This window comes from Pseudophryne corroboree, chromosome 8 (genome assembly GCF_028390025.1).
Source record: "Pseudophryne corroboree isolate aPseCor3 chromosome 8, aPseCor3.hap2, whole genome shotgun sequence".
In the NCBI taxonomy this organism is placed as follows: domain Eukaryota; kingdom Metazoa; phylum Chordata; class Amphibia; order Anura; family Myobatrachidae; genus Pseudophryne; species Pseudophryne corroboree.
The window spans coordinates 133,098,280-133,119,974 of NC_086451.1; the positions used below are offsets into that span (position 1 = coordinate 133,098,280).

At 46.6% G+C, this 21,695-nt stretch overlaps 1 protein-coding gene across 1 annotated transcript in view; it reads left to right on the forward strand.

The window, feature by feature from the left end:
* The window catches only part of NDUFA8 (NADH:ubiquinone oxidoreductase subunit A8), a 40,934-nt gene extending 25,044 nt beyond the window's left edge, over positions 1 to 15,890 (forward strand). Inside the window, exon 4 of the mRNA XM_063936938.1 lies at positions 15,637 to 15,890. Within this exon, the coding sequence (XP_063793008.1) occupies positions 15,637 to 15,774 (138 nt within the window). The 3' untranslated portion in view covers positions 15,775 to 15,890. The remainder of the gene's footprint in view (positions 1 to 15,636) is intronic.
* The last annotated feature ends 5,805 nt before the right edge of the window (positions 15,891 to 21,695 follow it).

A 21,695-nucleotide genomic window follows, 5' to 3' on the forward strand; every position in this document is an offset into this window, starting at 1 on the left:
TTTTTCAGTCGGTCTATGTGTTCCCTCCACTTTTACTCATCTCAGAAATATTGAAAATCATAAGACGAACAAGAGTGCAGACAGTATTCATTGTCCCAGATTGGCCTCGATGGGCCTGGTATCCAGATCTTTGGGAAATGATCACAGATGATCCTTGGCTGCTTCCTCTCAGAGAGGACCTGTTACAACAGGGGCCGTGTGTGTTCCAAGACTTACCGCGGTTACGTTTGACGGCATGGCGGTTGAACGCCAGATCCTAGCTAGGAAGGGTATTCCGGGGGAAGTCATCCCTACTCTATTAAAAGCCAGGAAGGAGGTTACGGCGAAGCACTATCACCGTATATGGAGGAAATATGTGTCTTGGTGTGAAGCCAAGAATGCTCCTACGGAAGATTTTCAGCTGGGTCGTTTTCTCCATTTTCTACGAACACTTATCTATATTCTTTCAGAAGGAATTGGCTCCTCTCCCAGAAGTCCAGACTTTTGTAAAAGAAGTGCTGCACATCCAACCTCCTTTTGTGCCCCCAGTGGCACAGTGGGACCTTAACGTGGTGTTAGACAGTTCCTTAAATCGCACTGGTTTGAACCTCTTCTTCAAACAGTTGAATTGAAGTTTCTCACTTGGAAAGTGGTCATGTTGTTGGCCTTGGCGTCTGCAAGGCGGGTGTCCAAATGGGCGGCTTTGTCTCACAAGAGCCCCTATCTGATTTTCCATGTGAATCGAGCAGAGTTGAGGACTCGTCCTCAATTTCTGCCTAAGGTGGTTTCGTCTTTTCACCTGAACCAACCTATTGTGGTACCTGTGGCTACGGATGCCTTGGGGGATTCCAAGTCCCTTGATGTAGTCAGGGCCTTGAAAATTTATATAGCCAGAACGGCTTGGGTTAGGAAAACTGAGGCACTGTTTGTCCTGTATGCAGCCAACAAGGTTGGCGCTCCTGCTTCTAAGCAGACTATTGCACGCTGGATCTGTAACACGATTCAGCAGGCTCATTCTACGGCTGGATTGCCGTTACCAAAATCGGTAAAGGCCCATTCCGCTAGGAAGGTGGGCTCTTCTTGGGCGGCTGCCCGAGGCGTCTCGGCATTGCAACTTTGCCGAGCAGCTATGTGGTCAGGGTCAAACACTTTTGCAAAATTTTACAAGTTTGATACCCTGGCTGATGAGGACCTCATGTTTGCTCAATTGGTGCTGCAGAGTCATCCGCACTCTCCCGCCCGGTCTGGAGCTTTGGTATAAACCCCATGGTCCTTACGGAGTCCCCAGCATCCTCTAGGACGTAAGAGAAAATAAGATTTTAAACCTACCGGTAAATCTTTTTCTCCTAGTCCGTAGAGGATGCTGGGCGCCCGTCCCAGTGCGGACTAAATCTGCAAGGCTTGTATATAGTTGTTGCTTACATAAGGGTTATGTTACAGTTGAGATCAGTCTCTGGCTGATACTGTTGGTATATACTAAACCAGTTAACAGTATGAACAATGTTGTACGGTGTGTGTGGTGTGGGCTGGTATGTATCTCGCCCTTAGATTAACAAAATTCCTTTCCTCGTACTGTCCGTCTCCTCTGGGCACAGTTCTATAACTGAGGTCTGGAGGAGGGGCATAGAGGAAGGAGCCAGCTCACGCCCATTAAATGGTCTTAAAGTGCCCAGGTCTCCTGCGGAGCCCGTCTATACCCCATGGTCCTTACGGAGTCCCCAGCATCCTCTACGGACTAGGAGAAAAAGATTTACCGGTAGGTTTAAAATCTTATTTTTCTCTTACGTCCTAGTGGATACCTGGGTTCTATTTAGTACCATGGCGATGTACCAAAGCTCCCAAACTGTGTGGGAGAGTGCTGAGGTTCCTGCAGAACTGATTGACTAAACTGAAGGTCCTCAGAGACCAAACAATTGAACTTGTAGAACTTGGCAAACGTGTTCGAACCAGACCAAGTAGCCACTTGCAGAGCTGTACAGCCAAGACACCCCGGGCAGCCGCCCAGGAAGAACCCACCGACCTTTTGAAGTAGGCCTGTACAGATTTTGGAACTGACAAACCTGCCGTGGAATAAGCATGCTGGATAGTGAGCCTGATCCATCGTGCAATTGTCTGCTTTGAAGCAGGACTCCCAATTTTATTGGGATCATAGAGAACAAACAGCGAGTCGGATTTCCTGTGACGAGCTGTCCTCTTTACGTATACCTTCAAAGCCCTCACAACATCCAAAGACTTTGAAGTAGCAGAGGTGTCGGTGACAACCGGAACCACAATAGGTTGGTTGATGTGACACGCAGACACCACTTTAGGAAGAAATTGCTGACGAGTTCTGAGTTCAGCTCTGTCCTCATGGAAATTTAAATAGGGGCTTTTGTGAGAGACAAAGCCCCCAGCTCCAACACATCTTGCTGAAGCCAAGGCCAACAGTGTGACGGTCTTCCACGTAAGATATTTTTACATCCACCTCTTGTAACGGTTCAAACCATTCCGTTTGGAGAAACTGCAGCACCAAATTGAGATCCCAAAGTGCTGTGGGAGGCATAAAGGGAGGTTGGATGTGCAGAACACCTTTCAAGAACGTCTGGACCTCAGAGAGAGAGAAACAAATTGTTTTTTAAAGAAAATGGACAAGGACGAAATCTGGACCTTTATGGAGCCCAGACGTAGGCCCACATCTGCCTGCAGAAAAAGCAGGAAACGTCCCAGATGAAATTCCACCGCAAAATAATTTCTGCTCTCACACCAAGAGATGTATTTCTTCCAAATACGGTGGTAATGTTTAGAATTTACCCCCTTTCTGGCTTGGATCATAGTCAGGATAAGTTTAATAGGGATCCCTCTTCTGGCTAGAATCATCCGTTCAGCTTCCATGCCATCAAACGTAGCCGCGGTAATTCCTGATAGACGAACGGGCCCTGTTGCAGAAGATCCTCGTGAAGAGGTAGAGGCCACAAATCTTCAAGGAACATCTCCAGAAGGTCTGCGTACCAGGCCCTTCTTGGCCAGTCCGGAGCAATGAGTATTGCTTGAACCTTTTCCCTTTTTTTTTTTTTTTTTATATTCTTTTGAGTTTTCTTGGGATCAGAGGAAGTGGAAAAAACACGTACACCATCTGATAGACCCATGGAGTTGTCAGAACATCTACCGCCACTGCCAGTGGGTCTCTTGACCTGGAACAATACTGCTTGAGCTTCTTGTTAAGACGAGAGGCCATCATGTCAATTTGTGGCGATGGTGAAGGCCCCGCTCCCCCCGGGTGCAGGTCTTGTCTGCTGAGGAAGTCTGCTTCCCAGTTGTCTATTCACGGAATGAAGACCGCTGACAATGCCACAACATTTTTTTTGCCCAGAGAATTCTTGACACCTATGACATTGCTGCTCTGCTTTTCCGCCCTGTCGGTTTATGTACGTCATATTGTCTGACTGGACCTGAATGGCCCGATCTTAAAGATATGAGACCTGCAGAAGGGCGTTGTATATGGCTCTGAGTTCCAGAATGTTGATTGGAGGAATGACTTCCTGACTTGACCATCTTCCTTAAAACTGCACCCCCTGGGTGACTGCTCCCCAACCTCTGAGGCTTGTGTCGTGGTCAACAGAATCCAGTCCTGAATTCCAAAGCTCTTACCCTCGACGAGGTGAGAAATCTGTAGCCACCACAGAAGGGAGATCCTGGCTTTGGCGACAGACGGATCCTCTGTGGCATGTGAAGATGCGATCCGGACCATTTGTCCAACAGATCGAGCTGGAAGGGTCTTGCGTGAAACCTTCCGTATTGAAGAGCCTCGTAAGCGGCCACCATTTTCCCCAGAAGGCGAATGCATAGATGCACCGATATCCGGGTTGGCTTCAGGACATTCCGAACCATCGACTGGATTACCAATGCCTTTTCAAATGGAGTCGCAGAAAGTGTTCCTTCTATGTCCAGTATCATTCCCAGGAATGGAAGCCTCCGTGTTGGCTCTAGGTGAGATTTCGGAAGGCTCAGAATCCACCCGTGATCCTGTAAAAGTTTGGTTGAGCGACCAATGCTGTCCAGCAACCTCTCCCTGGATGTCGCCTTTATCAGAAGATCGTCCAGGTACGGAATTATATTCACTCCCTGTTTGCGGAGTATAAACATCATCTCTGCCATCACTTTGGTGAATACCCTCGGTGCCGTGGAGAGACCAAATGGCAGGGCCTGGAACGGGTAGTGACAGTCCTGCAGTGCAAACCGTAGATAAGCCTGATGAGGCGGCCAGATCGGAATGTGAAGGTATGCATCTTTGATATCCAGAGACACTAGGAATTCCACTTCCTCCAGACCTAAGATCACCGCTCTCAGAGACTCTATCTTGAATTTGAACACTCTTAAGAATGGGTTCAAGGACCGTCCGGTTTCAGTACTGCAAACAAGTTGGAATAGTACCCCTTGTTGTGCAGATGAGATGGAATTGGAACAATGACTTGAGTCTGTACCAGTTTTTGGACGACATGCTGTAAAGTTATGCTTGCCTCTTGTGAAACTGGTAAGCCTGATTTGAAGAATCTGTGAGGTGGGAGGTCTTGGAACGCCAGTCTGTAGCCCTTGTAAATAAGATCTATGACCCAGGGATCCTGGCACGAACTTGACCAGATGTGACTGAAGAATTTTAATCGGGCTCCCACCTGACAGCCCTCCAGGCATCGTGGCCCACCGTCATGCTGAAGGCTTTGAGGAAGCCAAGCCTGAGCTCTGTTCCTGAGCACCTGCAGTTGCTGGTTTGCGTGGTTTACCTCTTGTGCCTCTGGAGGCCGTAGAAGCACCTCTGGATTTGCCTTTAAACTTGGCCGTCTGTAAAGTTGAAGCTGAATAAGCTTTCCTGGTTGGGGGAGCTGCGGAAGGAAGATATGTAGACTTACCCGCAGTAGCTTTGGAGATCCATTTTAGTTAATCTCCAAACAAGGCCTCTCCTGTGAATGGTAGGCCTTCCACACCTTTCCCGAAGTTTGCATCATCAAGTCCACTGGCGTAGCCACAAGCCCCTGTGTGCTGACACTGCCATAGCGGTGGTCCGTGCATTAAGCAAACCAATCTCTTTTGTGATCCACACACATGCAGTAGTGGGTCTCTGGGCCACCCCAGCAGCTGTGTACAGTGATTTGTGTGTAGTCTCAATTTTACGATCAGCTGTATCTTGTAGGGAGGCTGCACCAGGGACAGGCAATACAATTTTTCGTGACAGCCTAGAAACTAATGCGTCCACTATTGGTGGATTTTCCCATATTTTCCTATCCTCCAGAGGAAAAGGAAAAGATGAGAACAACCTTTTAGGGATTTGAAATTTCTTATCAGGATTAACCCACGGTTCTTCAAACAGGGTATTCCATTCCTTTGACGTAGGAAAAGTGACTGAGGACTTCTTTTTTACATTAAAATAAGATTCCTCACACTTCTCTGACACCTTATCATGAATTTTCAGAGAAACATCTCTGATAGCCTCTATAAGAGCCTCTATTCCCTGTGACAGAGTAGCATCCCCCCCTCCAAATCCACCTCCTCCATGTCTGCCCTGTCAGCGTCCGAGTCAGACTGCAGGATATGGGCCAGGGATTGTTTTTGCGGACAAATGAGAGGGGAATGAGACGCTGGTTTGGGGACTGAGTCTCTGTTCATAAACTCATCCACAGTCTGTCTTAAGTATTGCGTCTTTTTCTCGTTGCGGGATAATTTCGTAGAAATATTGGAGATTATTCCCTTAATGGAATTAACCCACTCTGGTTCAGCCCCGCTATTCTGGGAAGGTGCACTGTCCTGAGTGCCCAGTAGTGAGCCCCCTGGTGAAGAGGAACACACCGCTGTCCAAGAAACACACTCTTTGCCTGACATAATGTATATGTGACAGCACACACACCCACAGGAAAAGGTTAAGCACAATTAACCCACAAAGAGCCCTTCAGGGAGACAGAGTTATTTGGAGCCATCCCCCATCGCGCCCTTATCGCTAATGCCAAGCTTAGCTGGGTCGCAGACTAAGTTCCCTGATAGGGGACTTGGGCCCTCATTCTGAGTTGATCGCACTAAGCAACTTTTTGCTGCTGGTGCGATCAACTAATCTCCACCTATGGGGGAGTGTATTTTAGCATAGCAGGGCTGCGAATGCTTGTGCAGCCCTGCTATGCTGAAAACGTTTCCTGCAAAACAAGACCAGGGTAAGAGTAACTTACCCTGTGCGACTGCTCCAGCGATGAAGGTTCCGGTCCTGATGTCAGACATCTGCCCTCCGTTCGCCAGGACACGCCTGCGTTTTTCTTACCACTCCCCGAAAACGGCTGGAAACGGTGAGTATCCGCCCCGAAACGCCTCCCGCCTGTCCATCTTCTTGCGATCGCCGCTGCGATCACATTTGTCTCTGGCGGCGTTGCCCGGCGACAAACGTCACCAGGCAACGACGCGTGTGCGCAATGCGTCTGCCGGGCATGCGCATTTCCGACCGCTGCGGTGCGAACGGGTCAGAATGACCCCCTTAGTACACTAATAATCGCTCCCGCTATGACCCCCACACCGGTACCGCTGAGGTAATCTGGAGTCTCTCCAGGGGAGCTGCACAATCCTGTCAGTCGGCGTCTGTGTCCACTGCAGATAGAAAAATGGCGCTGGTGAGCTGCTGGATCCGCTCCTAGTGAAGGCCCCCTCCCTTCGATGGCGCACAGTCTTCCCGCATTTTTTTTATACTGGCTGAGGTAATCTGGTGCTTAAAATAGAGAGAACCGTTTTAAGGCTGTTTTTGCCAGTATGGGTACTCTGTACAGATGCAGCTGTGTACTGTGTCTGGAGACTCAGTCCGCCCCGGTTAGAATCCGTGTGTCTTACTCACCACTCTTCATTGTTCTGGCTCTGTGAGGGGTGGCGGCGTGCAGTGGGAATGTACGCTCGCCGTGGTGGGGCTTGCGAATACAGTAGTTCCATCAGGAACTCAGTGTCCTGTCAGCAGGGAACGGGACCATTAACCCTTCAAGAGGTTGGGCCTCCCCCCATCCCCCCCCAAGTCCTACGAAGCAGGCAGGCTGGTGCCATCCAGCCCTGCCTGAAAATAACAAACATATATAAAATAAATGCAGAAAACTCTTCAGGAGCTTCCATAAGCGTGACCGGCTCCTCCGGGCACATTTTCTAAACTGAGTCTGGAAGGAGTGGTATAGAGGGAGGAGCTAGCCCACACTATCAAATTCTTAAAGTGCCCATGGCTCCTAGTGGACCCATCAATACTTCATGGTACTAAATGGAACCCCAGTAACCTCTAGGACGTAAGAGAAAACACTTTTTTTTTTTTTTTTTTAATAGACTTAGCGCTAAAAAAAAAAAAAAATCTTATTAAAACAAAACACCATTTGTTTCCTGAAATAAAGAATATATAACACTGGCTTCAGTAGATGTAGGAGTGAAAAGTTTATTTCTGACCCATGCAATATATTGTATATGCACAGGTAATCTAATCCATTGCCGGTAATTATTAAACGAAATAATGGTAATAGGGGAAATGGTCTCACTATGAATATGGTTATGTTGTAAAATTCAGTTGTAGACACTTTGTTTAGTCTTAGGCTTTCTGGCATGCATGGGGAGATTCATTTGTACAAGATGTCCGCAAAGCATCTGCCAGAATGGTGGGATGAAGGCTCTTTGTGGCTGGTCACATAGCTGATTTTCCCTTGCACAGGCTGAAAGTTAGTGGTTCCTAAACTCTGTCCACAAGGACCCCTAAAAGTTCATTTTCCAGGTCACCTAGCCGGTCACAGGTGTACTCATTACTCACTGACACATTTTAAAAGATCAACAGGTGGAGCTAATTATTTCACTTGTGATTCTGTGAGGAGACATGGAAAACGTGAACTGTTGGCAGTCTTGAGGACAGAGTTTGGGAACCATTGCTGTAAGTAAAACGGCATTGTTGGACTTCCTTAATTTATCCCGGTATGTCCAGCACCTACGATAATTGAATTTCCCTTGTATAATTGCAACATATAGGGGCAGATATATTAAGCCTGGAGAAGGCATAAAGAAGTGATAAAGCAGTGATAAGTGCAAGGTGATAAGGCACCAGCCAATGAGCTCATAACTGTCAATTTACATATTGGAGCTGATTGGTTGGTGCGTTATCACTTTGCACTTATCACTGCTTTATCGCTTCTTTATGCCTTCTTCAGGCTTAATACATCTGCCCCATTATGTGAACAAACGGGAGGATATTACCCAATTTGGAAGTCTGCATCTGGAACCTTACAGCAGGACTAGGCACCAACCAGAAACCACATACAGTAAGAATACCTATACAGGTTGAGTCTCCCTTATCCAAAATGCTTGGGACCAGAGGTATTTTGGATATGGGATTTTTCCGTATTTTGGAATAACTGCATACCATAATGAGATATCATGGTGATGGGACCTAAATCTAAGCACAGAATGCATTTATGTTTCATATACACCTTATAAACACAGCCTGAAGGTCATCGTAGCCAATATTTTTTTATTACTTTGTACATTAAACATAGTGTGTGTACATTCACACAATTCATTTATGTTTCATATACACCTTATACACCCAGCCTGAAGGTCATTTAATACAATATTTTTAATAACAGTGTATTAAACAAAGTTTGTGTACATTGAGTCATCAAAAAACAAATGTTTTACTATCTCCGTCTCACTCAAAAATGTCCGTATTTCGGAATATTCCGTATTTTGGAATATTTGGATATGGGATACTCAACCTGTATACAATAGGTACTGAATTTTACTGGGAGATGGTGGTAAATATCTGTAAAAGGTTGCCATAGAGACTGACCGCTATTTTCTACAATCCAGATCAGAAAGTTATTAAGGATATTACCCCACAAATCTATTTAATCAGTGGAACAAATCTATTTCCTTCAACAAAGGATTTTTTATCTGAATCAAAGACAGTGGAGTAAAACACATTGAGCGTATCTTCTGTCATTACATAAGTGTGTTTACTCCTTTGGACATTTTGTATGTTGTAGGTTTTGTCTGTCTTCAGTGTACCGGTATTAGGCCATTTATATTCATTCATACACTGAAGCTTATAGTATTCGAACTATAGAGATCATTTATTATAAGGATATATACAATATTTAGTAAAAAAAATTACAGATTTTTAATCGCATAAAATGTATAGTATTTATTTCCATTAAAGCAAGTTTGTTATGCGCTAAAACCCCTTGTCCTGTATACAGCAATTTCCTTTTAGTGGATTTGGATAATGCATCCACTGGTTTGAGCAGCAAGCTACATGTTTATACACCTAGTAAGAAGCGAATTTTCACCACCTTGTCTGGAAGATATAGGGGTATATGCAATTGCGGTCGAATTCCCGAAATTGTCGAATTTCGGGTCATTTTCGACCAAAAAAAAAAAATCGCCTATGCAATTCAGTGCTTTCCGACCAAAAAACGGACTTTCAAAATTCGACTTTTTGAAATTCGACTTTTTGCAAATTCGACTTTTCTGCAATGATACAAGTGCTGCAATTCGACCAAAGCATATTCAATTCAAGTTTGGAAATTCGACAGCAGTGCTTTTAGACAGCAAATTCGTCATTTTCAATCCGCCACACTTTGGAGGGTGAAAACAAATAAAAAAATTTTAAACATGTTTTTTTTTGTGTTTTTTTTGGGGGGAATAGCAGATCTATTTATATTAGAAGGGATTATGTACTTTTTTTTTTTTTGGAGGCACAAATATTATTTATATATTTTTTAAAATATTTTTTTATTTTTTATGCTGGAACGGTGAAATCCTAAAAAAAAATGGCGTGGGGTCCCCCCTCCAAAGCATAACCAGCCTCGGGCTCTTCGAGCTGGTCCTGGTTCTAAAAATGCGGGGAAAAAAATTGACAGGGGATCCCCCGTATTTTTAAAACCAGCACCGGGCTCTGCGCCTGGTGCTGGTGCCAAAAATACTGGGGACAAAAAGAGTAGGGGTCCCCCGTATTTTTAACACCAGCATCGGGCTCCACTAGCTGGACAGATAATGCCACAGCCGGGGGTCACTTTTATGCCGTGCCCTGCGGCCGTGGCATTAAATATCCAACTAGTCACCCCTGGCCGGGGTACCCTGGGGGAGTGGGGACCCCTTCAATCAAGGGGTCGTCCCCCCCAGCCACCCAAGGGCCAGGGGTGAAGCCCGAGGCTGTCCCCCCCCCCCATCCAATGGGCTGCGGATGGGGGGGCTGATAGCCTTTTGTGATAATAAAAAGATATTGTTTTTTCCAGTAGTACTACAAGTCCCAGCAAGCCTCCCCCGCAAGCTGGTACTTGGAGAACCACAAGTACCAGCATGCGGGAGAAAAACGGGCCCGCTGGTACCTGTAGTACTACTGGGAAAAAAATACCCAAATAAAAACAGGACACACACACCGTCGACAGTAAAACTTTATTTCATACGTCGACACACACATACTTACCTATGTTCACACGCCGACATCGGTCCTCTTCTCCATGTAGAATCCACGGATACCTGAAAAGAAAAGATCAATATACTCACCTCAGCCATGGTCCAGAGATAAATCCACGTACTTGGCAAAAAAACAAACCGAACACCCGCTCCATGCCGGACTGAAAGGGGTCCCATGCTGACACATGGGACACCTTTCCACGAATGAGACCTGTCAGTGACAGCTGTCACAGAAAGGTCTCTAAGCCAATCAGGAAGCGCAACTTCGTTGCGCTCACCTGATTGGCTGTGCGCTGTCTGTACTGTGACAGCACATCGCAAAGCCGCTCCATTACTTTCAATGGTGGGAACTTAGCGGCTAGCGGTAAGGTCACCCGCCGGTCAGCGGCTGACCGGCGGGTGACCCCACCGCTACCCGCAAAGTTCCCACCATTGAAAGTAATGGAGCGGCTTTGCGATGTGCTGTCACAGTACAGACAGCGCACAGCCAATCAGGTGAGCGCCACGGAAGTAGCGCTTCCTGATTGGCTGAAGGGACGTCAGTGACAGGAGTCACGTGATGTCCCGGCATTCGGGAGAAAGGGGTCTGATGTGAAAGCATTGGACCCCTTTCTAGTCCGGTATGGAGCGGGTTTTTGCGTTTTTTTTTTTTTTTAAACAAGTACGTGGATTTTACTCTCTGGACGTGGATTTGTCTCTGGACGCTGGAAGGTGAGTATAATTTTTTCACAGGTACCCTCGGATCGTCGGAGACCGTGGCAGTCGGCGTGTCAACATAGGTAAGTATGTGTGTGTCGGTAGTGTGTAATAAAGTTTTACTATCAAGGTGTGTGTGTCCTGTTTTTATTTGGGTATTTTTTTCCCAGTAGTACTACAGGTACCAGCGGACCCGTTTTTCTCCCGCATGCTGGTACTTGTGGTTCTCCAAGTACCAGCTTGCGGGGGAGGCTTGCTGGGACTTGTAGTACTGCTGGAAAAAACAATATCTTTTTATTATCGCAAAAGGCTATCAGCCCCCCCATCCGCAGCCCATTGGATGGGGGGGGGGACAGCCTCGGGCTTCACCCCTGGCCCTTGGGTGGCTGGGGGGGGGGGGACCCCTTGATTGAAGGGGTCCCCACTCCCCCAGGGTACCCCGGCCAGGGGTGACTAGTTGGATATTTAATGCCACGGCCGCAGGGCACGGCATAAAAGTGACCCCCGGCTGTGGCATTATCTGTCCAGCTAGTGGAGCCCGATGCTGGTGTTAAAAATACGGGGGACCCCTACTCTTTTTGTCCCCCGTATTTTTGGCACCAGCACCAGGCGCAGAGCCCGGTGCTGGTTTTAAAAATACGGGGGATCCCTGGCCAATTTTTCCCCTGCATTTTTAGAACCAGGACCAGCTCGATGAGCCCGAGGCTGGTTATGCTTTGGAGGGGGGACCCCACGCCATTTTTTTTTCCGTTTTTTTTACCGTTTTTTTAAAATCGCGGCAAAATCCGCCAAATCGGCCGATTTTCGCCCGCGACTCTGGCGAATCCGTTTTTCATTGAATATGGTGAATTCCGGAAGCCACCTTCCGGGATTCACCTGTCGAATTGAGTCGAATTAAAAAACGGCGAAAATTGCCGCGAATTCGACCGCAATTGCATATACCCCATAATGTGAACAAGTCTGTCACCACATGATTAATGTACGTTTGAGCGGCAGTAGGAGGTTAATAACAAATAGTTTGCATACAGTAAGCATATCTGTCATACTCGCCATTTCAGTGTGTGGACACTTCTGTATTTTGAAGATAATTGATATTTTAATACTTTTTTTAGTTTTCTATTCAAGTTTTTATAACTTTTCTTTGCAAGTTCAATAAACCTGCTTCTCTATTGATGGCTATTGTTTTATTAGTACAGTTCTTGCAGCTGGTTCATGACCAGAAATTGGCTCTCATTGGGCCTGATTCAGAGTTGGAGGGCAGGCTGCGTTAATGGTTGCCTGTCTGTGACTTTATGCAAATGCTGCTACAGAGTCTTTTCCTGGCATACATCCATGCTTCCAGTTGTGCACAGACTGGGGTGCCCACTTCCTGTATCTATAAGGGAATTCAATTAGCCGTGGTAATTTTACTGTCAGCTAATTGATCCCCCAGGATTATTTAATTAGTCCCCAAAGTCAGCCCCCAGGCTAAACTGAACAGACACGAAAAGAAATCCCAGATAAATAACACTGTTGCGGTGCCCGAAAACAGGCTAAGACATAGAATCCGTGATAAGTTCCTGGACCTATGTGTTATCACCCAAAAACAGATTAATTTAACAGGTGAGAAAAAGGGGCTCTAATTGCACAGCCCCAGACATTTAAAGCCTGAGTCTACCACCCTTTTTCACCACCTTTAATTAATGGGGCTAATTAAATTCCTCCCTATAAGCACTGAAATACCGCTTTGGTGCCATTTTAAGACACATCATCAAACCTTGCATCAGCCCTAGGACGGGTGCAGTTTCTCCGTCCCAAGTAAGGAGTTGAGTGTTTGTGTACGTCACTAACACGTCTGCGATACTCCATGTAGTATGCATAGTGCAATTTAGACTCGTGTTCAGTAGCAAAATAATCTCTACTATGTCCGACATCGGCAGTGCGACCATCATTGTGTAAGGACCATTCGGTGTGTGGTGCCATATGACCACTAAACATGTAGGACTCGTACTGTTGCTGAGTATCTGTGGAACGTATTGAGAGAGATCTCACTAATTAATGTTTAACTGGGTGGTGGCTAATTGTCAATAAGAAAACTATTATGTTCCCAAACTGTTTCTTTCTTTTTTTATTTAATAATTGTGTGCCTGTAAACTCTTGACTGTGTGTGAAACGTCTTGGCATTTCCACTTTCCAAGTCTTTTATTTAATATTGTTATTAGTAAATCTGTCTTTCATACTCTGGCTGACCCAGTGAGTTATGGTATCCTTTCAGATGGTCGACACATGAACAGGTCAACATGGCTTTTTTTTTTTTTTTTTAAACAAAATTAGATTTTTAACTTTTTCATACTTTACTGTTCCCAATCGCAGTCCACGTGGATGGTAACCTGTGCCGAGCGCAGCAAAGCAACTTGCCCGCAGCATGGCGTTCGAAGCGGTACACTAATTGGGGTTCTTGGCTTGGTCATGTTACGGAAAAAATGACACCAAAAACAGTCCAAAAATTCATGTCGACCATGTCAATGTCGACCATTAGTGGTTGACCTAACGAGTGTCGACCTTAACATAGTCGACCATTCATACCGGAACCGTGAGTTATTTAGTCATTAGTACTATTAGGTCTTTGCTGCTTGCAGTTTGCGTGTTCTTTTTATGTAGTGAGAAATAGAACTATTGTAATGATGGCGATAATCGAATATCCTTGCATGTTTGATTAAGGTATTTAATAAAAGCTGAAGGCACTTTTAAGTTGAGTTTTGCTGCAATGCTAGTGTACTTTAGCTCATGTTAGTGTAATATATTTTTTTTCTTTTTAAATTGAGAGTTAGATGATGGCACTACACTGGTAAACTACTCCCATCAAGTATAAGTTCTATCTGTAATCAAAGCTACATATCTCCTTGAGTTTTTTTATCACTTTTTTTTCTAATTACTATGTGTAACTGCAGATGCTTTTAATAGCATGTTCACAGTGGCCTGTGTTTGCTTTCAGTGGATCTGATTCTGAGTCAAAAACCGGATGCATTTAATTTTAGCAAACTGCACAAGTGCCGCCTCATGTGTGCACCTTTATATGGAGGCTGCAGCGCAGCTGGTTTCACTATCAGAAAATTAGGTGTCAACATTGTAAACACATGCAAGAAATGCATTTCATTGGAGTTCTGTGCTGTTATGAACCATGCCTATGCCATTGAGACGCCTGATCTGATGGATATTTTGTACCCAGCATGGAGTAAGAGTCATACCCCTTTCAGACCACACAAATAACCCGGTATCTACCCGGGTCGCTGGGTGGTCTGAAAGGGTCACTCCCGGGTTGCCTGACCCGGTAATTTAACCCAGGAATAAAGAAGGCTTATTCTGGGGTCAGGTGCAGTGTGAATGGGTTACCCGGGTCAATGCGACCCGGTACCCGTTCACAGTATAGGGAGAGGCGGCGCGGAGATTATCTCATCTCCCAGCACCGCACCTGCCTCCGATGCCGCCGCGGTCCCCGCCCTCAATGGCAACCCGACCTGTCATATTGCCGGGTCGGGAAGCCAGTTCAAAGGGTCCAATGCCGGGTTGCACCCGGGAAAGACCCGCTTCCAATTCTCGGATGCGACCCAGCATTTAGCGATCTGAAAGTGGTATAAGAGCGATGATGGTTGCAGATGAAAAAAAAACAATGGGTGGTGTGACTGTACGCATTAAGCCATAGAGATGCTCTGGTTACCGTGGCCATCCACAATTGCAGGTACTTTTGTGTGCGACTCTGAATCAGGCCCAGTATAGCATAGCATATCAATAGATTGGTTTATTTTGTATTTCAACTGAAATAACTGTTATGAATACAGTGCATCATGGATACATGCAGTAGGATGTTGCTTTACAAGTCTATATTTTGCAAAGTGGTCATGCTTCATTACTGCACAGATTCCACATTTGTTTAGTCTTTTATTTTCCTTTTATTTAATATTTTACTAGAAGAAAAGTGACCCTTTCAACAAGCAGGCTTAGTTCCCAGCATTAACACTGTCCATTATAACACTGGCCATTTTTGGGCACAATGCAAAGTAGGACTGTCCATCAATAAAGTAAATCTCTGTATATTGATTCACCTATGTGCTTCTGAATGTAATGGAATGTTAGTTATAAAATTATGCTTACCTACTGCCGCTATCCCCATGCCCGGCTAGGGCTCCACGAAAGACAGGGTGCAGTATTCTACTGGAAGCACGCTCTCTGCTTATCGATGTCCAGTCTGGCAGTCCCAGAGGGAGAAAACGCCTCCCAATGGGACTGCCTGTAGTGTCTGTGACTGACAGGTAGAACTTCCACTGAGCTGAGGTGGCGGATTTCACTGGGGGGAAGGGGGGGCTGGGCTGCAGATCCGCCACTGATCAGTCACTATTGCTTCTATTAATCTATTTAGCTGGCTAAACCTTGCACAGCCACCAAAAGTAGTGTGCACAATGTTTGTTTTGCATTCGATGGAACAGCTCACTTACTGTTTGTTATACTTTATTGGAAAATAAAAAATCCATTCCTTTCTTTCCATATTAGGTTACAAAAGTGAAAACTGACAGACCTCTCCCAGAAAATGTCTACCACTCAAGGCCAAGACCAGAGCCGAACCCCCCTATTGAAGGAGAATTAAAGCCATCCAAGTATGGTAGCAAGCTCTTCTTCTGGAACTGGTAGAGGGTTTGGTGGTTTATGTGCAATTCCTAATATCCTTTTCTGGTCTTATGTCCATAGATCAGTTTCGTTTTATCTATTTGGGAACAAAATAAAATGATGAAATCCCTTTTCTGTGACTGATTTGTTTTTATAGTTTTTCTGCTTAATTACTTATGATGACTGAAGTGTTTGGCTAAATCCGTTTTAGTTATGTCTTCTGGACAAAGTACACTGGTTGATTTTTATTTTTTTTATTTTTACATTGTATTATCTAATAAGGCATTTCATGCAGACAAAACTAGGAATATAGGGGGTCATTCCGACCCGATCGCTCTCTGCAGTTTGTCGCAGCGATCGGGTCGGAACTGCGCATGCCTGCACATGGCAGCTTTCGTTACCAAGACAGAGGCGGTCGCTAGGCGGGAGGGGGCTGAACGCCGCCGTTTAGGGGGATCGGTCCGGCCAACGCAGGTGTGGCCGGACCGTTGCGGGGGCGGGCCGCGGCGTCACGCAGCCGCTGCAGCCAGCGGGAGCGACGAGCAACTCCCGGCCAGCCGCAGGAGCTGCGCTGGCCGGAAGTTACTCCTCAAATACAAAGGCGATGCTTTTGTATTTGTGCGGGGGGGGCCGGCACTGACATGCGGGGCGGACTAGCCCTGTGCTGGGCGGCCCCCCGCATGTCTGAGTTTACGATCGTAGCTGTGCTAAATTTAGCACAGCTACGATCAACTCGGAATGACCCCCATTATACTTTTTCACACTTGTCCCAATAGTTACTTTCTTGCATCTAGTGAAGCCCTAGAAATGTGGTTGGGTAACATCCTGGCAGTCAGGATCCCGACTGTCATAATCCCGTAAAATTTTTCTAATAAAAGTTTTGTAGCCCATCCATAATCCTAATCTTCCCCTAGTGCCTAACCCTAATTCTCACTGTCTGCATCCGTCAGAATTCCGCTGCTGAGGTTCTGACCGGCGCGATCCTGACTACGTGCACTCATCCATTATCTTTTCCGTTAAAATCCAGCTCTCACAGTATCGCACTGTAGACTCTACAGCTGTTTAACATGTTATGCTATTTAAAAAAAAATAAATCCTAAAAAGATTACTTTTATATAATGCCATCTCAGAATGGCATTATATGAAGCAAATACTTAACTTACATGAAAACTGCGGGGTCAGAAGAAAATTTTCCTATCAGTCCCTGCAGGATTTTGAAACTCCTCCTATGGGTGTTGTATCCCCCCTGGTTTATATCGGCAGCATACATACCTGTTTATGTACTATCAAAATACTCCAGCATATATTTAAATGTACACGTTTGAATAAATATATATAAATATATTTCAAACGTGTACATTTTAATATTTTCATATTAAATAGGTATGCCCGTGTCTTGTCCCTTTAGCAGCGACACATGATGTAATGCAGCTGGGCCATTAGACTGCACATGCCCAGCTAGAAGTCGTAACATGCACAAAAAGAGGATTTTGGTACTTACCAGGTAAATCCTTTTGTTTGAATCCATAGGGGTCACTGGAGTACTCTTGAGATATGGATGGGGTGTTAGCAGGGATAGGCACATTTAAATATTTAAATTAGTAACCCTCCACCCCCTCCATACTCCCAAGGTACTTTCAGTGTTTTTTTGCTGAGCCGAACCAGAGCGAAAGAGAGGATGAACTATGGAAAATTACATATAACATTATAATATAACGTACAACTAGAAAGTTGACACGACAACAGATAACAATCACCATAACATTTAAACAAGCCGGTGATAGCGTTACCATAAGATATACTGAACTTTCCACAAGAAAGGTGAAACTGCTCTGGGCAGGTGTCCAGTGACACCTATGGATTCAAAGAATAGGATTTACCTGGTAAGTACCAAAATCCTATTTTCTCTGACGTCCTAGTGGATGCTGGGAACTCCGTAAGGACCATGGGGAATAGTGGGCTCCGAAGGAGACAGGGCACATCTAAGAAAGAATTAGGACTACCTGGTGTGCACTGGCTCCTCCCTCTATGCCCCTCCTCCAGACCTCAGTTAGAATTCTGTGCCCGGCCGAGCTGGTTGCACACTAGGGGCTCTCCTGAGCTCCTAGAAAAGAAAGTATATATTTTAGGTTTTTTATTTTCAGTGAGATCTGCTGGCAACAGACTCACTGCTACGAGGGACTTAGGGGAGAGAAGCGAACCTACCTGCTTGCAGCTAGCTTGGGCTTCTAGGCTACTGGACATCATTAGCTCCAGAGGGATCGAACACAGGCCCAGCCTCAGTCGCCCGGAGCCGCGCCGCCGCCCCCCTTGCAGAGCCAGAAGCAAGAAGAACGTCCAGGAAATCGGCGGCTGAAGACTCCAGTCTTCATTAAGGTAGCGCACAGCACTGCAGCTGTGCGCCATTGCTCCCACTGCACACCACACACTCCGGTCACTGATGGGTGCAGGGCGCTGGGGGGGCCCTGGGCTGCAATAAGAGTACCTTGTATTGGCATAAAACACATAATATAGTCAGTAAGACTATATATGTGTAAAATCCCCTGCCAAAAATATCCTTAAAAAAGCGGGAGAAGTCCGCCGAGAAGGGGGCGGGGCTATCTCCCTCAGCACACTGGCGCCATTTCCTCTCACAGCTCCGCTGGAGGGACGCTCCCCAGGCTCTCCCCTGCAGTTTCCAGGCTCAATAGGGTGAAAAAGAGAGGGGGGGCACAAAATATAGGCGCAAACTGTATATTTATAGCCGCTATAGGGGAAAAATCGCTGTGTGTAGTGTGAATCCCTGCATTGTATAGCGCTCTGGTGTGTGCTGGCATACTCTCTCTCTCTGTCTCCCCAAAGGACTTTGTGGGGTCCTGTCCTCAGTCAGAGCATTCCCTGTGTGTGTGCGTGTGTTGGTACGGCTGTGTCGACATGATTGATGAGGAAGATTATATGGAGGCGGAGCAGGTGCCGATAAGTGTGATGTCACCCCCTGCGGGGTCGACACCAGAGTGGGTGGATATGTGGAAGGTATTAACCGACAGTGTCAACTCCTTTACATAAAAAGGCTAGATGACGTACAGCAGTGGGACAGCCGGCTTCTCAGCTCGTGCCTGCCCAGGCGTCTCAAATGCCATCAGGGGCTCAAAAACGCCCGCTACCTCAGATAGCAGACACAGATGTCGACACGGAGTCTGACTCCAGTGTAGACGACGATGAGACAAATGTAAAATCCACAAGGGCCATCCGTTGTATGATTACGGCAATGAAAAATGTGTTGCACATTTCTGACATTAACCCAGGTACCACTAAAAAGGGTATTATAGTTGGGGAGAAAAAGCATCCAGTGGTTCTTCCCCCATCAGATGAATTGAATAAAGTGTGTGAAGTGGGGTTCCCCCGATGAGAAAATAGTAATTTCTAAAACGTTACTGATGGCGTACCCTGTCCCGCCAAAGGACAGGTTACGTTCGGAGACGTCCCCTAGGGTGGAGAAGGCGCTCACACGCTTGGCAAAAAAGGTGGCACTGCCGTCTCAGGATACGGCCGCCTTAAAGGAGCCTGCTGATAAAAAGCAGGAAGCTATCCTGAAGTCTGTATATACACACTCAGGTATTATACTGAGACCTGCAATTGCTTCAGTGTGTAGTGCTGCAGCAGCTTGGTCCGATACCCTGTCAGATAATTTGGATACTAGACAGGGGTACTATTTTGCTAACCATAGAGCATTTTAAAGACGTGGTCTTATATATGAGAGATGCACAGAGGGATATTTGCCGGCTGGCATCTAAAATTAATGCAATGTCCATTTCTGCCAGAAGAGTATTATGGACTCGGCAGTGGACAGGTGATGCTGATTCTAAAAGGCACATGGAGGTTTTGCCTTATAAGAGTGAGGAATTGTTTGGGGAGGGTCTCTCGGACCTAGTATCCACAGCAACAGCTGGGAAGTCGACATTTTTACCTCAGGTTTCCTCACAGCCGAAGAAAGCACCGTATCATCAGGTACAGTCCTTTCGGCCACGAAAAGGCAAGCGGGTCAGAGGCGCTTCCTTTCTGCCCAAAGGCAGGGGAAGAGGGAAAAAGCTGCACCAGACAGCCAGTTCCCTGGAACCAAAATCTTCCCCCGCTTCCTCTAAAGTCCACCGCATGACGCTGGGGCTCCACAGGCGGAGCCAGGTGCGGTGGGGGCGCGTCTCCGGAACTTCAGCGACTAGTGGGTTCGCTCACAGGTAGATCCCTGGGTTCTACAAGTGGTATCTCAGGGATACAAGCTGGAGTTAGAGGCCACTCCCCCTCGCCGTTACCTCAAATCTGCCTTGTTGGCTGCTCCCAAAGAAAGGGAGGTAGTACTGGACGCTATTCACAAGCTGTACTTCCAGCAGGTGATAATCAAGGTACCCCCCTCCCCCCCCCCCCTTCAACAGGGGCGGGGTTACTATTCCACAATGTTGTGGTACCGAAACCAGATGGTTCGGTGAGACCCATCCTAAATTTAAAATTCTTGAACACTTATATAAGGAAGTTCAAGTTCAAGATGGAATCGCCCAGGGCGGTTATACAAGCCTGGAAGAGGGTGTCCCCATGTACCCACCTCACCAGGAGTACCTCAGGTTTGTGGTACAGGACTGTCATTACCAATGCCAGACGTTGCCGTTTGGTCTGTCCACGGCACCGAGGGTATTTACCAAGGTAATGGCCAAAATGATGATACTACTTAGAAAGAAGGGAGTTATAATTATCCCGTACTTGGACGATCTCCTGAAAAGGCGAGGTCCAAGGAGCAGTTGCTAGTCAGCATAGCACTATCTCAGGAAGTGCTGCATCAGCACGGCTGGATCCTGAATATCCCAAAGTCGCAGCTGATTCCCGCGACGCGTTTGCTGTTCCTGGGTATGATTCTTCACACAGAACAGAAGAAGGTTTTTCTCCCGGAGGAGAAGGCCCAGGAATTATCATCTCTGGTCAGGGACCTCCTGCAACCAAAACAGGTGTCGGTGCATCACTGCACGCGAATCCTGCGAAAGATGGTAGCTCTTACGAAGCGTTTCCCTTTGGCAGGTTCCATGCGAGGATCTTCCAGTGGGATTTCTTGGACAAGTGGTCCGAATCGCATCTTCAGATGCATCGTTGGATCACCCTGTCACCAAGGGCCAGGGTGTCTCTGCTGTGGTGGCTGCAGAGTGCTCATCTTCGTGAAGGCCGCAGATTCGGCATACAGGACTGGGTCCTGGTGACCACGAATGCAAGCCTCCGAGGGTGGGGGGCAGTCACTCAGGGAAGAAAACGTCCAAGGACAAAAACTTCCTTGCATATAAATATTCTGGAACTAGGGGTCATTTACAATGCCCTGAGTAAACCAGAATCCCTGCTTCAAAAACAACCGGTGCTGATTCAGTCAGACAACATCACGGCTGTCGCCCATGTAAATCGACAAGGCGGCACAAGAAGCAGGATAGCAATGGCAGAAGCCACAAGGATTCTTCGATGGGCGGAGAATCACGTGATAGCACTGACAGCAGTGTTCATTCCGGGAGTGGAAAACTGGGAAGCAGACTTCCTCAGCAGACACAACCTCCACCCGGGAGAGTGGGGACTTCATCCAGAAGTCTTCAAGCTGATTGTATACTGGTGAGAACGACCACAGGTGGACATAAAGGCGTCCCGCCTCAATAAAAAGCTAAAAAGATATTGCGCCAGGTCAAGGGACCCTCAGGCGATAGCTGTGGACGCTCTAGTGACACCGTGGGTGTACCAGTCGGTTTATGTGTTCCCTCCTCTTCCTCTCATACCCAAGGTACTGAGGAGAATAAGAAGGAGAAGAGTAATACTTATAATCATTGTTCCGGATTGGCCAAGAAGAGCTTGGTACCCAGAACTTCAGGAAATGATCTCAGAGGTCCCATGGCCTCTGCCGCTCAGACAGGACCTGCTGCAGCAGGGGCCCTGTCTGTTCCAAGACT